At 36.1% G+C, this 17807-nt stretch overlaps 1 protein-coding gene across 1 annotated transcript in view; it reads right to left on the reverse strand.

Moving 5' to 3' along the window:
- Positions 1-3613: 3613 nt before the first annotated feature.
- Positions 3614-17807, reverse strand: part of LOC145666562 (uncharacterized) — a 54430-nt gene continuing 40236 nt past the window's right edge. The window contains exons 6-7 of the mRNA XM_081733905.1: positions 10510-10768; positions 3614-4264 (exon numbers count right to left, since the gene is read on the reverse strand). Of these exons, the coding sequence (XP_081590031.1) occupies positions 3789-4264; positions 10510-10768 (735 nt within the window). The 3' untranslated portion in view covers positions 3614-3788. The remainder of the gene's footprint in view (positions 4265-10509; positions 10769-17807) is intronic.

Consider the following 17807-nt stretch of genomic DNA (forward strand, 5'->3'; position numbering starts at 1 on the left):
ACGATGTCTAATGACTACTGAGGTCGCTGATAATGAGTACCTGGCAGTAGGTGGCAGCACAATGCACCTAATATGAAAAATGATGTTTTGGGGGATGTCCGGATACTTTTGATCACATAATGTACGTGTGCATAAGATTTTCCCACGTAAATCTTATAACTGTTTCAATCTTCGTCAAATCTGAATTTTGTTAGACTTCCAAAATATACTATATACTATGTCTGTCCGTCTGTATCGACAGTTCTCACAGCAAGGATAGCGAAAAGCGATCGTCACATATGGATTCAGCGTTCCAAGAATAAGCTCTATATTCGTTTCTATCCCTGTATTCCAGCCAGAAGTGCCAGAAATCAGTTTCAATGTTGATATAGTAAAAACGGTAATAAGTAGCGAGAAATGGGCAGCACGAGAATTGGTTCAATTTCAGATTTAGTTCCTTTATTATAACCAGAAGTGGAAGTAGCGGAGTGGCTTAAGAAATAATAGCTAGCAGGGTCTGAAAAGGATTAAACCCCCGTTTTTCTTTATTACTTTCGGTTTTAATAAATCGCCACAGGGCAAGAACAGTAACATCAAGATACAATTTTTGGCAGGATTCGCGATCCAAAAACAGACGGCATCTCATCTCTACCCTCATCCTTCTACTGAAACCAGATGTGATAGAAATGTATTACAACTTCTGGTTTTAATATTCCTTCTAAAAAACAAACTGAACACATAACGAGAAACAGTTTATGTATTGTATATTGAGGTCCAACGGTCTAACCGTAGAGTCTCACATACATGGAAGAACCGGCGAATCTCATACTATAATTGGGGATATAAGAATATGTTTCGTTTCAGCACTCGAATCTCTGTGTTACAACTGGGAATGGCTGAAATCCATTCAATTTCCAGTTTCAATATTGAATTTCACAGAGCAAAAATTGTATTTATATATCAGTATTTTTTAAAACTGATATCGCATCGTAATTTGCTACACAAAATCATAAAATTGCGATATAAACAAAAAGTTGCATCTTTAATTGCGATGCATCTATGGCCTAACTTATTATCGAGGTGAGCTATTTTTACAAAGAAACTGCATATTATAGTTGTTCGTCATGATAGAAGGATTCTCTTTTAACCTCATATAGTTGCAAAGAATCTTTCTTCAAAAACCCGACGTTTCTCTTTTGGTGCCTCTTTGTTCTGAATAATACAGACAGTTCCTGTGAATAGAGAAACGTTCTAGACTTGCCGTAGAATTGGTAACAAAGAGACCATGTGCACTTCGACATAGAATATGGAAATAAAGCGCCTCAATGGGTTTTGGAGGACTATAAAAGTACTCCCTTTTCTGTTTCAGTTGTTTCAAGCTCTGGAATAAGAAGTTTATAAATGACACATCTGCATAGTTATTTCACAGCATTGGCGCTGAAATATTTTTTTTTTCGCCTTCTTTTGTTTTCACTAAAAAGGTAAAAGAAAAGTAGTGTCCAGTTTACAAACTTTTAAGAACTAGATAAACAAACTTGAATCGGGCAAAATTTGACCAGAATATGAATAAGGAAATTAACATTTGTGTGAAATTAACCCATAACTTCCCAGCGTGTCCATATGGACACGCAAATAGGGAAAACTTTCTATGCCTGGGGAGATCTTGTGTGTGTAATTTTGTGACCTGGCTACTCTATTAGAAGTGGCTAAACATGTGTGTGTTTTGTTTTGTAGTGCAGAGTCTAGATATAAAGCAGTTGAAACTAGTCCAGCTGAATACTTTTGGCGACGTTCCTTTACACTGGAAAAGTATGAGTATAGATACCAGGTATGTATTTATTATGTAATTATTACAATTGATTATTGGGCCATAACTGTTTATGTTATTCACCAACATTGTAGTCTAACATGTTATATTGTTGGAAACAGCTTGTTCATAATCCTGTGCATTCGGCACGTAAACAAATTGATGCGTGTCCATATGGACACGCTAGGCAGTAATGATGTCAATTTGGTCTAGTTATGAACGAAACTAACTGGAGGTTGTACCTTATATGATGCACTCCATGTAAGATTACCAGAAAATAGAAAACTTGTACACTATGCATAAGTGTTAATTTCTCGATTCATATTGGTTTTGTGCTAGTTGCAACATAAAAAAACTGTAAATTTAGTTTGCCATCTTGTATATGAAGTATAAAAATACGTGCGTAACCCTTGGACTTTATTAAGTAGAATTTGGGTCTAGTTAAATTATTGTAACCAATGTTCAGAGAAGCATCTGGCCTTAATGAATCTAAAGCAATATATTATTACAATGGAAACAGTTATGTTTTTTGGGGGTTTAGGTTTCGGAACAAGTTAGGTCCCCAGAGGTCATTGCAATTTTTAAGATTACTAAAAATGTAGGCCTAATTTTTAGTCGTAGGTCATTCAAGATATTTCACATGCAGACCGAGCTAGAACCCTCGCGGACGTTCCTGGATGCACTACGTGTCTGGAAGGGAAAATGCGTAATGCATTACTAAAGACTTGTTTCTTTTTTTAATTAGTAGAGCAATTACTTTGCATAATGTAGTAGATATGTCATAGAATATTTAAAAGGTTTCTAGTGTTTTAGTTGTAATTCTCTTTTATTACTGTTGTGAAACTAAACTATATGTAACCTACATATATATATAGTGGCGGATACAGGGGAGGGCTATAGGGGCTATAACCCCCTCCCTTGACGATGAGGTATACACTGGATAAAATGAGCTTCAATCCTGCTTTACACTGGACAAAACGGCAAAATATGGTTTAGCCCCTCCCTTGATCATATCCTGGATCCGCCCCTGTATTATATATATATTTCTTTCAGTGGATTGCAGAGCTGCCTAGTTCCAGAAGTAATAGTGAATGAGACAGTAGTTATATTCTTCAGACAGGAGCATACAGATGCTCCAGTAGCTAATTCATCTTTCATCTCTCCACCTGATCCTGCTGTGCAGAGTGATGAGGATTTTGCAGATGAAGACGCTGGGAGAACAGCAGATAAATCTCAGTGGGTTTGCTCCAAATATGGGACTGTTCTAAAAAGAGCTGGACGCCCAACCGTTCATTTTACTGCCTCATGTTCTCGAGTTTCCGATAGTATCTGCTTTGGTAGTATGAACAATCTGATACAAAACATTGAAAAGAAAAGAAAGTGCGCTGGTGATGCTTGCAAGAAGAATTCATCAGCAGTTCCCATACTGTGGAAAGAGCAATGTTGGATTGTACGTCGAATGTTTTAAAGTTTTCACATATCCAAATACTGAAAATACATTGTCAGAGACAAGTGTGTTGATGTGAAATACATTGTTATGAACGATGTTCATAAAACAGTGTGTTAGAAAATATATTCTTGTCAATTTGTCATTCGTTTGTGCTCATACAAAAATAGACATTTCTTCAAAGATTACTATATTGATTTTTTTTATTTGTTTGTGTGTGTGTGTTTGCAAACACACGTGAGCATATGTGTGTGTGTGTGTGTGAATGTATGGCCAAAAGTTCTCGATCACATATTAAAATAAGTATCAGAACTTAACAACAACTTAGCAACTAAATAAGTATCACACAGCAACTAGAATCGATTTGACAATGAAACCCATTATTTAACTATAAATAATTTATTGCGCCACAGAAACTCGGCTTTGATCGTTGCGTAAAATAAAAAGTTTTTCCTCTGCATTTATACATATCAAAGTTGAGGAAATCATAAAAATAAATAGCAACACAAATATCACAGACGAAATTAACGGAAAAATTCAAATCTCTCCACTTTTCTACCTAGATTTCTTCCGCTTTTTCTTTGGTTTACTTTCTATATTATTCGCGTCACTTTCTTCTTTTTTGATTTTCTGCTTCACTTCCCGTTCACTGCTAGTGCTTCTAGTAAGACTAGCGCTATCGCTACCACTGTAACTACCATTATCTTCTGAATCTGAGTTCTTATCCTTTTCACTTCTTTTCGCTAACCTGCGAAAGTATTTCTCATATTCACTTGTCAAACTGTTGTAACAGTCACTCCTACCCATGTGATATTTATAGAATCCGCCTCTACGGCCTCTTCTGTATTCTGAGATCCAATGTCGTCTGTTGTATGGATAGTTACTTCGACCACGAAACCACGAATGTAAACGCCGTCTTCGTTGATACATTCGTCCATCATAATAGTCACCATAATAATTATTTTCTTGACACCACAGATTATCTCCATATTGATATATTACTTGGTAACTTCTCCGTCGGGAAGAATGACCTAAAATGTAGAAATAATACATTGTACGACAGACATAGACATGAGAGTGTAAAGGTGGCACTTAACAAGCTAGTATACATCACTGGGCAGGACAAGTGTGTAACGAACCCAACGTGGACAAACGACAGAGCTCAACAGCTGAAACTGTTGATACAAGATGAAATTATGGATAAGGTTCAAAAAGTTATTTCGCTTCAGTAAAGCTCAGATTTAAACATAGTTTGCATACTTCCTTTCACATACACTTATGAGAGTTGTTTTTTTTTTTTTTTTTTTTTTTTAAAAAAAAGAAGCAAAATACCATTTTAATGAAATGATGTGCTATTTACTAAATAAATCCTGGATATAAAGGAATTGATCACTGGTTTACTTTGGCGAGTCAATGAATTCATTTTGTTCCTATCACATCTGTATACTGTGTAATATCGAAATTTTCTATTACAAGGAAATTATTCCACTTCGAGGTCGGGTAAGCAGAATGTAGCTCGCATTGTTCAAACACCATACCATGATGGACAACACACTGTGCACAAAAGAACGATGTGCAGTTTAAGAAAGGATGTAGCGGATAGTATTTAACTTATAAATAGGAAGACAATTTATTGGAAACAGATGTTCAATAGACATTGGTCACGTCGGACTTCACAAAGTGATCATAACTTTTACCCTAAATCATAAACAGTAAGTGAAGAATTGTGTTCACATTAATCACTTAACTTTCACCCAAATTAATTAAAATGTAAACTGCTTGGGTGTGATAAACTTTCAGGATGGGTAGATGTTACCACTATTGAAGAGTCCGTAGCGATGAAAATAGATTTAAGTATGATAGGTGTGTTTCATAGATAGTCTCAAGAATACAGAAGATTATATAGCAATCTGTCATAAAGCAATCTTTAATTGTATAAATGCAAACGAAGTATAGTGAAGCATATAAATACATATGGCATTTCACTAATTCATTCTTGAGACATCTAATGTACCATTCACCACTGATTTCTCACGTTGTGAAGATGGGTCGGTTTTTTGCTCTCGAAATATCAACTTTGATAAGTATTATTATAACTAAAACGAAAGATTCGATTTATTTAGTGGCATCACTGCTTCATTTCGATGTACTACGCCTAATAATATATATGACTGGTTCCACTGGGCAACTCTAGGTGCCTCTACTTCTATTGCTGAGTACACTGGAAATTCAGGTTGTGTATGCGAAACAGACATTGTCTGCACAATAAAAGCAAGTCTGCTTACCCGATTTAGAAGTGAGATAGATTTCTGGTTAGCCCATAATGTTTACAAAATATTTTCTCCGTATATTTCTGAATTCAAGACGAGGATCTTTTGCCGCGATTTCGTGCCCAAAAGTACAGAGTCGTCTTGCTTTTGCAACATATGATTTGGGACTGAGGGCGATCTTCTGTGGGGAGAAAACCAAAATCACAATGACACTGGCTGTGACACTAAAGATTCAGTAGACTCTTTCAGTAAGAAAGACAAAGGGAGGTATGTATCTATTTGATTGTAGTATTAAGTTTTGCACATACATTTTTTTCAGTATGTGCTGTGCAGCCTTTTTTTTTTTTTTTTTTAAATCTTTGTTTAATAAAAAACGGGGCTCGTCTTGGATTCAGAAATATACGATATATAAAGGTAAATATTTTTGTGGTGTCATAGTTCCACTCTGCTGGCATATTTATTTTAAATTATGAGGTACGTATATTACTGAATGATATAAAGGTACGAACCATGATATGGTATTGTTGAAATAAAATGATAAAAAAATTGATAGTTGCGAAAAATGATGTTCTTAAATTATGAGTACAAATCTTTAGAACAATGTGTGACTGAACACATTAAAAATACCCGTACATAGTGCTCATTTATTAAGTTTTCAAATAATGGGGGAAGGAAAAGACAATGCGTGATTTTCTTCTGAGTGTTCGGCAAAAAGTGTATGGTAAAAGTGCACATGACTATGTTAACTCTGTTTAGCAGAAATTAGTCTGTAGAATCTGAAAATAAAGAAGATCTGTAATGAAGATACTTATATTGTAAAGTCAAAGAATATAAATACGATGGTTGATAATTGCAGTGAATGTAGGAATTTTTTCAAGAATAATCGTAGATATCAAAAGAAGATATTTATCAAAGTAATGCTCGTTATTGGGCATACTTCAATTTGCAATACTGAGACATATTTCCGAATATGAGACGTATGTTGTATAAGGCATTACGTGACGAAGGGCTCCTCTCTCTCACGAAAATAAAGTTACATGTCTTTTCAATTATGAAGTACATACGATTATGTAAAGCTACAAAGCTACAAATCCTCTACTTAGAATGATACTAAAGGGCAGTTATCACAAAGAATTTGTATAATTGTAGAAGGAACAGGGACGACAGTACAATGGTCACTCCCATACTGACAAAGAATATTAGGACACAAATTAAAGCCAGAGCAAGAATTCAGACTCTGAAATAAGTGAGAACAAGACTTAGATAACAATGCAAGTATGTTAATGAAGTTCACTACTTTCCTTTTTGCATTTCCTTCAACTATTCGAGAGCAGTGTTAGAATAACGCTAGATCTAGAAAACAACTAACTTTCCTTTTTCTTAATTTATCTGAAGATCTATACATGAAGCAAAATTAGAAACGAATTGACAGTTCTAAACCACATAGACTTTTATGTTAAGAAGAGAGGTACGTCACGGGGTTATTACGGTCACCGAGAGAGGGAGCAATCACGGACGGGTTTTCTGTACCTACAAATGAAGTTTCTGTGGAGAGAGACAACAACATTACAACGCAACCACCCTGCAGCACATGTCCAGAAGTGTTTGTCAATCGAGATTGAAGGATCAGAGTGAACGCCTCAGCGGAATATTCACACCGTGGCAACAGGGCAACATATGTTCCTTCAAATGTCAATTCGTATCTTATTTTGTTCATAACATAGGATATCCATTCTTTTCAGCTAATTCAAATACAAACTCGCGTTGATTATTTACATCTTCCTTAGTCGATACTAATCTATACATCTTTAGGAAAAAGGTACATAGTACACACCTTTCAGGGCACATAAAAAAGCTGGTAGGTGGTTGTTAAATGCGTCTTCTTTATATTCAACATAATAATAATAATAAAACTATATTTACGAAACATGATTCTGACGATGCTGAACATTCCTGAGCTTTATCTTAATTTGTGCTAACAAGTAGCACTATCATAAAAATAAAAAAATAAATAAAAACTTACAAAGATAGCTTTAAAAAAATCATGAAAAAAAAGATAGGATAAAAGTGTACAATCAGCTACCGTTTTAGATTAAGGTGGATCCCCACCCGGAACTCAGTACATATTTTAGCTCATTGCTTTAACTACTGCGCAATGAAACGTCACATATAATAAATATTGTACTTTGAGATAGAGTAATGTTTCAGCTACAGCACAAAACACTGATTCATTTGGTTGTCTCTCCTGATATCGAAAAATGTAACAAATAAAAGAAAATATTTGATTCGTTTTACAATGAGCACACAAGATGGCACTTGCTGTTAGATCTTACTAGAAGTGCTCCGTTTTATGAAATGTTTATTTGTATGTGTAAAGTATTTTAAAGTAACGATCTTATTACGAAATACATATATTGTTTGACCGTTTCTCGTGTTACGTTTCACATTTTATTTAAATACCAATTTACATTTAAAGAAATAGATTTTGAGACGAAACTTGGGCAGAACGCCATAATGCGTTGTTGCCAAATTTGTACGTTTACTGTAGTAGTCACAATAAGAAAATTCCTGGATTCTAGCGTTGCAGTTTGAGAAGCGAGATTGCGGTAAGGGTCGAAAATTTCTCCATTAAGTATCCAAGCAGAATTTCATGACTACTCCCTTTATTATCTGGCATCAGTAAACACTCGACACTATCTGGCAACACCGCACTGTTCAAGCAACGTTTCACAAAGCACCGAGAACACCTAGTGATCCACTTAAATTAGCACGAAAAAACTTTCACTGTACTTATTAGAAGCAATTCTTTCATGAATAGATCTCACAAGCTTTTACGCAACTGCACTCGTTATTGTGATATAGTCAGCACATGAACTAAAATTATTGGGACGGAATTGTTCGAAAATATCTCTAACCCTAGTAACAAACATACAACTGCAGGCGTCTTTCTGGTTCTTTAATAGTTATCACGTGCTTCTTGATTGAAATGTCATCATTGGTATTGACTTCTGTCATTTAATCTCATGTAATAATGAATGACGCACTTAATTAGCCTAATAATCCTTTCACTTGTACACGTTTTTCTACTCAGTATAATTTGCTGACAAATTGTAGTAAACTCCGCAAGTACTGTTGTTCTCTTGATGCTGGGTATAACAAATTGATTCTACACATCCTTGGTTAATTGCATCAAATATTAAATATGCAAACTATTTACCTTCTATTCTGGTAAACAATTAAGCTTGCTACTTAAACAATTAAGCTCATGACTTTCAAATAAATACCTTCTATAATTAATAAGATTGTACCTTACTTTCGGCCCATAAACTAGTTTTCAGTACTGATTTTAAACGTGAATACCTACTGTAGGTCAAAAGATTTCAAAATACTAGGAATCGCTTGCGTAATACTGATGGAATTGGGACATTTTATTACGTTAATGTGTTCTGATAATATAATATGCCAAACTTACTGAGAAAAAAATCTGAGAACTCTTTCCATCTTTGTTAGCACCAAGAGTTTAAAATACGAAATCCTTATTAATATTTGCTTCGAATGGATATAACGAAGTGATTCAATCACATCATTGATGATGAACTATAATTACAGTAAGCGTCAAACCACAGAAACTAGCATCGTCTCTTCATGAGCGAAATTCATTTATATTAACTGCTTCCTGTTTTAATGTCTCAGTAATCATTGACCAGCGTACCTCTTTCCTGCATATCAGCTCAGTTTTAATGCTCATTTTCAGAATGTTATTAAATTGGTTTATTTGTAAAACGCACAGATTTACTAGTAAATTCCTATTTAATGTTAAAAAGTATCAAAATATTCAAGAGATCACCTGTTACCCTAAAGGAGTTAAGCCGGTTTAGCTAATATAGTCTGATAATATGATATACTTAACTTCCCGGCCAAAAACGTACTGTAATTATATTTCAAAAATATATTTCACATGTCTTTCGTCTTTCAAGTTATTGATATGTTTATATTGGGAATAATGCAAGTAGCTACTAAGTACATTTTCGTTTACTGACTAGTAATCCTGCCTAAATTTAATTCCTAAATTTAGTTTAGGTTGTCTCACGTAAAACTGTTAAATTCTTCTCAATTCTTTTTATATATTGTACTTCAATCCTTTTGCTAATCATATTAAAAGATGAAAGCAAAAAATAAATAAGTAAATAATAATTTAGTTGATTGATTGATTGATTTTGGGTTTAGTGTTCCTTTCAGCAACGAGGCTATATGGGACGTGGACCTACAGCTTAAGTGGGGTCCAAACCACATGAGCTCCCGCCAGGAATCGAACCCGGTCTCCTACGCCAATAATAATTTAATAAAAACATATACAGGATCTGTAATAATAATATAAAAACGTAGTTTCTATTTGTATATTATGAGTGATTTAATAATCTGGCTGAGTTTATATTGTAAGAATCCCCACATCACAACACAAGCACATGTATAACGACACGTGCCATTATTTACAAAAGCAGACAATACACTAATGAGGAAGACAGGAAGAAAACCGAAAGGAGACAGACCACACGAAAGGATCCGAAGGAGGACGAGCCACCTGAAGAGGACAAATAAAAGAGGGACCACGGAAGGACTTGGCATCAGTCTGCCCACTGATCGACTCCAAGGTCGTACTGGACTAGGGGTGCACCTTTCCTAAACCCTATGTCGCCTTGGACTAGGGATCCTAACTACAATTAAAACCTCGCGGGGCTGCCGCGAGCTGAAGGGGTTATCCACAAATTTCACCTATAACCTTGCAAGTGTTCTGGATGCTGCCACGAGGGGAAGCAGCACCCTGCAAAACAGCATTTTCCTTCATCTGGTCAATTAGGAGAAAAGACTACATTAATTACTCTTTGTAATAATTAAAAACATTGTATTTAGGAATTTTATAATAAAATTGGTAAAGGGAAAAGACACGCCCGGACCATTATTTGACTCTACATATAAAACATTTCAATATTTATTGTATTTCTTACCTTTATCTTCACCCGAAAACGATTCTTCCGATGAATTTTCACCTGAGCTATCATCGGATGCGGATGAGTCGTCATTCTTCTCACTACTTTGAGAAACTAAAACACTCTTTAATTTACGTTCTCTTTCCCCCTTCCTCTTTAGTTTCTCTTCTTGTTCTTTCATCTTCTTCTCTTCAAGGGCTTTGTACTTCTTAATTAACTTTCTTCGTAACTCTAGTTCCTTCCGTTTCAATAGCTCTGCCTTCTCTTTTTCATCATCCTACAACAGAAAATACGTACAAGTCATGATTCTTGGAAAGAACATAGCGCTAGGTTCATGCAAAACTTAATAACTCTACTGCGGTTCAATTCTGTTCACTTTTTCTTAGAAAAGAAAGAAAGAGAGAAATGCATAAAGCTATTAATTAATTAATTTAGTTGAAGTGACGGACAGTAAACACCTGGATTCTAGAATGACCTAAAATTGATCAGAAAAGAATTTAAACTAATTAAGGAATGCACCATCTGGCTGTGTTTAAAGGCCTCTATTTCTCTCTAGACATCTTCTCAGCACTAACAATATATTTTTTCTACTGCTTCATAGAATATTTTCTTTAACCCACAACCTCACAGGATCGGATTAGTCTACATCAACATATCATATATGTATTAGTTATACCGTTTACAAGAATGTCCTGACTAAATACATACATCGGATTGATATTTATATGAAGAAATAAAAATAAGTACACTTACGTACCATACTGCCAACATCGGCTCTCAAACCACGCTCACGCGCATTGGATTGGTTAATTGATTTTGAGCTTAGTGTTGCGTTCAGCAACAAAGCTATCTGAGTCGTGGATCTACAGCTTAACGTGGGATTCGAACTATATGAGTTCCCACTAGAAATCGAACCCGGATTTCCCGCGCCCTAACCATGTAACTACAAGGATATTCACGCAAATTGGAGGTGAGCTTACTAGCTGCTTGGCATGATAGGAATGCGCATATCACGCATACGTATGTAACTCGCTTATGTCTGTCAGAACATCTACAATCACATATTCACTTTATAGCACAAATTAAACACTTTTACCTATTTACATGGTTTGTTAATGTGCTTATTCCTACTTCTTCACGCTATTTTCACTTTGTTTCATGTTTTTATTAACATTTAGACTGCGATTACTTTTGAACTCTGAAAAAAAATCGCTGAATACGGATCGCTACGCACACGTTAAACCTGCTCCACGCCAAACTGTGGTATCGCTTATCTGCGTTCTACGTTAGACGCTTATCTTGTAATGTGCTAAGCACTGTTGCCACGCCTCATGTCTTTAATGAGCCCCACCGTCGAAACAAGATCCCCGAAGTTAAAAGCCATATTATGTTTTCGGTTTATTTTTACATATATCCCTGCTAAGTAAGAGTTTTACACCACCTAATATACAAAGAAACAACAATTACTACAATAAGGGAGCAGCTGTGGCTGAATGGTAGAGCACTCATATCTTGTGCGTGTGTCTTCGGTTCGATCCCAGTTCGTGAAAGTGGGCTTTGTAATGGGCAAATGCTGTAGCGTAGGTTTTCTCGGAGTTCTGTTTCCTCCCACCATTTCATTCATTATCATTTCCCTTAGCCTCGGGGCATAATCATGGAAAGGTAAGATTAATAGATATATATAAATGTAACCTGTTCGCAGGTGGAGAAAATTACGAATAGGTTAGGGAAAGGAGAAACAGGCAAAAGGACTATTATGGGATGACAGATGATAAGATGCCAAGGAAGATAGTTATTTCTGAACAAGACATATTTTGTATAGATTGTATCATATGCAGTGCAGATGGGTAATCACGAAAAAAGACTCAACAAGCTTCAGGTGTCTTATATGAGATTACTTATGCAATAGCATTCATATTCACAGTAGGCATGAAAACTTACGCACACTAATCTAAAATCAGAACAAAAGCAATTTCATTCAAATCATGTCTCCAAAGATATTAACAAATTGTTGCAAGTAATGCACTATTACGATTTAAAGTCACTGTTAGGAAGACTGTGATCACTAAGAGTTATTGCCTGTATGCTAAAATAAAGATCGAACAAAATACAAACAGAAATAACAAGAAATATAATTATAAATTCGATTATTCGTGTTTCTTTTAACTTACAAAGTATAACTGTAGAATATAAAAAAGAAGAAACAAGAAACAATCGATTTAAAATAGCAAGACTTAACATGAAATATTTATAGGGAATATATACCATTAATCAGCTGTTTAATATGCTGTCCATATAACGAAAATAATTCCCTTTAATGTCGCATTTATCTTTTGTAATTCCCGTTTTTCCATCGTTCATCCTTTCACATGTCTGCTGAATGTCGCGTCCGGAAGCAAAGAATGGATGTAAGGGAAATATCACATATGATGGTTATTTAAAGTGCATCTCATATAAGATGCAATTAAAGAGAATAATGGAAACCTGAAAACGCAAGACTTTATTAAACAGAATGTTACTTGATTTCTTCACATCGAACTAATTAGTAGCAGCACGTTTAAATCAACAATGTAATCTTAAGCCGCATTAGAGACAAGTTGAAAGCTAATAAAATGCCATTAATTGCAAGATCAAAACCAACTATTCTTTGTATGAGCTTAAATTTAACATACTTTCTATACTTTCTCCACAAAGGATTTAAGAATTAATGGCACTGAGGATAAAACTATATTTCTTCTGAGGAACGTTTGTTAATTTACTGCGAGTTCATGATGGTCCGTTTCTGTAACTGTATAAACGCTGATCTGTTTCCATTTGAACAAACTGAAGTAGCTGTAATCTTCCGCTATCGCTGATCATATAGTATATGTTGTTGTTTCTTGTTTTGCTGTTTATTGTTCTATTAATTGTTGTAATGTTTATGTTTACCTATCTATGTTTTTTAATTAATGCGATGTATGTACTAAAATCAACCTACACCGGCACGCAGTAGATGCAACATACATATGTCTGGGAAGTTTGGTCAGTACCATGATTATTCAAAATAAATTTTAAAACAGAAAAACGTAAAATTAATATAAAGCAAATTTCTTCTGATTGATTAACAACGAGTCTATAATCAGAAACATTAAATATTACAAATACGACGAATTTGGAATCTAATCTGGTAATGTAAGACTCCAAAACCATTATTAACAAGTTTACGTTTTTAAATACTGCACGTAAGTCACTAACTAGTAGAAGAAACATGCAACGATGTAAAATGATGTTCGTTCATCTATAAATCTAATAGTGATTTGATGGAACTTAAAATACTGTTCAAAACATCTTCTATGATGAAAGATTTTATAAGTGAACGACATTTTAAGTGTTGTCAGAGTGACTTTAACGGTTGCGATATTTCCGCATAGAAAGCACCGCAACTACCACTAAATATTCCTCTCTGCTTTCTTTCAAGTGTTTGGTAGTTAACTCATGTAATCTGACCAACCTATTTTCAAGCCTCATAATTTTTATTGTACCGCTAATTTTACCGCTATACTATGTTACGAACTAATTTAATCCAACCAACCATCGGACAATTAAACAGGATGACTCACATAAAAATAGACGACTGGTAAAACCGGATATCGGCCGACGGAATAAGAAAATGTTAACACTGGCGTCCTGCATGTTACAAGAGATACTGAAAGTGGCCTCTGTTGAAGGCGACACATTTCTGAGCATGACGCAGCATATTGGCTAACACCGCCTGTAACTCTTTACGGGTGATGCTCTGGTTACTATGGATAATGTTTTGCTGCAGTTAGTTCACAGCCAGGGTATGGGGGTTTACTTGCATACACTTTCTGCTTAAGCATCTTCACAGATAAAAATCATCGCAGGGCAAATCCGGGGAGCGAAGGGGCCATTACTCCTTGCTTATTGTGCGCACTTCTATAAACAGTTCATGCATCGACGCCACAGATTAGTTTGAAGTGTGGCATGTGGCTCCGTTTTGCTGGAAGTAAGCGTAATCTTAGTTATTGTGTCAGTTCGTCATAAAACTGTTGCAAGAAGCCACGATATACTTCACTATTGATTCAAAGAATACTGGTCCTATTACATGTGTCCTTGAAATTGCGCACCAAACACCAATTGTTTTAGGTCATGGAGGAGTGTTTCGTGCAGGATATGTAGATTTTCAACAGACCAATGTCAAGTGCTCTGCGCATTTACGTGACACAAAAAGTAGAATTATACTTCATGGGACATAAAGCACATCAGAGGGTCCAAATGTCCGTTTGCAATAATTGTAAGTAACCAACTACATCACGCAACCAGTTTACCTGTGTCCGACTCTCTCAGTTTCTGGACACATGTTATTCAGTTTCAGAAACTTCAGTACATGCTGACACGTTGTTCGTGCCGCACTGATCTTCCGGAATAGTTTCCGAGTAGGTTTTTGGGGACTTTGTGTTATCAGCTGCTAAATATCACAGACCTCCAGTGTTCGAACATTTGGTTTCCGCCTACGCATATTCGCCACAGACCCAGTTTGACATCATTTTTGCACCAGGTTCTGAATACAGTGTTTTGTAAGTGCCTAATAGTGAAGGCCTCGTATATGTTCTTAATTGACCCCCATCCGCATATTCGCTGCTGCACAGAAAACTATCTTTTCGAAGCAACTTGTCTACCAGAACTGAACTGCAAGTAATTCCATCTAAACAACTGCATATCGCGCATCGCGGCGCCAAAAAAACAGATCTCGCACAGTACTAAATAACTGTGAATCGCTCGGTAACACCGGCGTCAGTAGAATCAGAGAATTACGCATTATTATTTGTTGCACTCTGGTATTGCATGGCTGGGCTACTTTTATGTGGGACACCCTTTATTAATTTTATACTAGGAATACTAAGAGAAATGTGGACATTAGGATTATGGAACTTTAACAGTCAGAAGAGTTCTGTAATGTAAACACTGGGGTTATCCAGGAGTTGTAGTATAGTTCCTGTGACCTGAGTGGTTGAGCAACGATTTTACGAGTGATAGAATATAGGACTATTCAGGGAGCGGAATGGGTAGTGTACTAGTTAACGCATCGGTACAGTAAACCGGGAACACGGGCTGGAATCTCGGCCCACTAGTGCATTTTCGTTCTTTATATAAGATATTAGGTATTATAAACAAACTCTTCATCCCAGCATCTGACAAACCTGCATGACATAACACAGTTGTAATATAAGAAAGTAACGAAGACCCTTAACAGTGAAGCGAAAATTCTGCGATTAAACTCGGGACTCGAGTGAACAGTTCTATACTGATTTGATAACTTTCAAAGGTCTACACAGAAAGCAGTATCTGGCGACTTTGGACACGAGTGTGGTTGTGAATAAGTAACAGAAAAACCACAGCAAGTACATCTTAAAATGGAATATTCCTAGTTTCCAGTTGAGCTTACAAGAATTGGGAACTGTAGATCAAAAATATTATTTACCGTTTCAGACTCTTAACAAAGAATCCATTCACAATGAACAGAGTGCTTAATTCCACAGTTCAGCTGTGAAATAGTCCATTATTGTTACCAATTATCATTTTGTTTCTCCAAGCTCTTTTGCCCTTCATTAATATATGAACAATTACTGATTCAGATATATACCTTTACTAAAGTGTATTTGATATTGTAAGAATCCCCACATCACGACAGACGTACGTGTCAACTCAACACGTGCTATTGATTATAAACAACCTAGCAGAAAAGAAGTCGACACGAAAGACACCGAGGAATGCCGAAAGAAGACGGACCTCACGGAAGGACCCGAAGAGGACAAATAAAAGGAGGACCACCGAGGGACCCAGCATCAGTCGTCCAACTGATCAAATCACCTACACTGCCCTGAGGTCGCACTGGACTAGGGGTCCTTTCTACAACCAAGCTTCGCGAAGCTGCCTGTGATGAGGGGGCTATCCTTCAAGACTCACCGGAATCCTCAGGTGCCTTGGAGACTGCATTGAGAGAAGGGGCACTGTGCAAAACACCTATTCTCCTCTTACTTGGACATTAACAAGAGAAAACACTATTTACTCTTTGTAATCAAAGACGTTTTGTATTACAAATTTTTATAATAAACTGGTGAAGGGGATAAATCTCGGTCCATTATTGGCTCTACCAAAATCATTACATGGTGATAGGCACCGGAGTTTTGTACGGGACGCTCTTTTTATTAACTTTTTAACAGGCAAAAGGTCAGTATCAGAATCTATTTTATCTAAGTTTTACTATCAAAATTCAACTAAAATATATATAAATTCTTTCCGTCTCCTTTTTTCTCTCTTACTTTCCTTAAATGCGATTTATGCCGGAAACTAGATCGGGTAAACAGACATATAAATCAGGAGAGAATAGAGGGTGCATCTAATTTATCCTTTAATATGCCACACTTAAAGAAGTATGCGGGACACGTGCACGAGGACCCGGACAGGTTTTTCATGCTATTCGACCATATGGCAGCAATGCAGGCATGGTCACCGGTTAAGAAAAAGGAAATTCTACCAATATATTTACAAGACACGGCACTAGATCTCGTATTACAGCTTAAAAATCAAAATTAATTTGATACGATGACCTATGACAATCTAAAATCTAAGTTAATAGCTTTATGTAGGCCAAAGGTACCATCGTATAAAGCAGAACAGGAATTGTTCGAGGTACAATTGGGAATGGACGAGCCAATAGACTCATACTTTTTACGTAAACTTCGAGCAATAAGGCAGTTATTACCGGAAGCGAATGAAGAACAAAAAATCCACCATTTATCTTTGGGTTTGCAGAAGGATTTCCTTAATAAAATAAATTGGAAAGGTTGCCACGGTAGACGCCCTACAGACTAAATTAAACACTCTGGAAGCCGCTAATGACCTTTTAAGGAATAGGGAACACGCAGAGCTATCTCAAAAATTACACATGTTATACGACCAGAATAATATACCTAACCTGCAGAATCCTATGGGTTACCAACCGAGCCAAAATCAATATATCCTGGACAACAGTTATATCATCATACCTATCCTGTACAAACGCAACCTGTTATACAACCAATGAACAACTATCTACCTGCATATCAACAACAAATTAATCCTCGCATGGCGATGTCTCAACCCAATCCTCAAGAATTTCAAACCTCGAGTCAAGAACCTAAGACCGTTCCCCACCAAGAGCAAAATCCTCCACAAAGTGATCTCTCTACCTTGGCCAATAAAATGGCAGAATTGTCGCTGGTGATAGCCCAGACGAATTGCAAAAGCCACCCGAGGAATAGGAACCAGGGAAA

The sequence above is a fragment of the Thermobia domestica genome, chromosome 12 (assembly GCF_964235325.1).
Source record: "Thermobia domestica chromosome 12, izTheDome1.hap1.1, whole genome shotgun sequence".
Lineage (NCBI taxonomy): Eukaryota > Metazoa > Arthropoda > Insecta > Zygentoma > Lepismatidae > Thermobia > Thermobia domestica.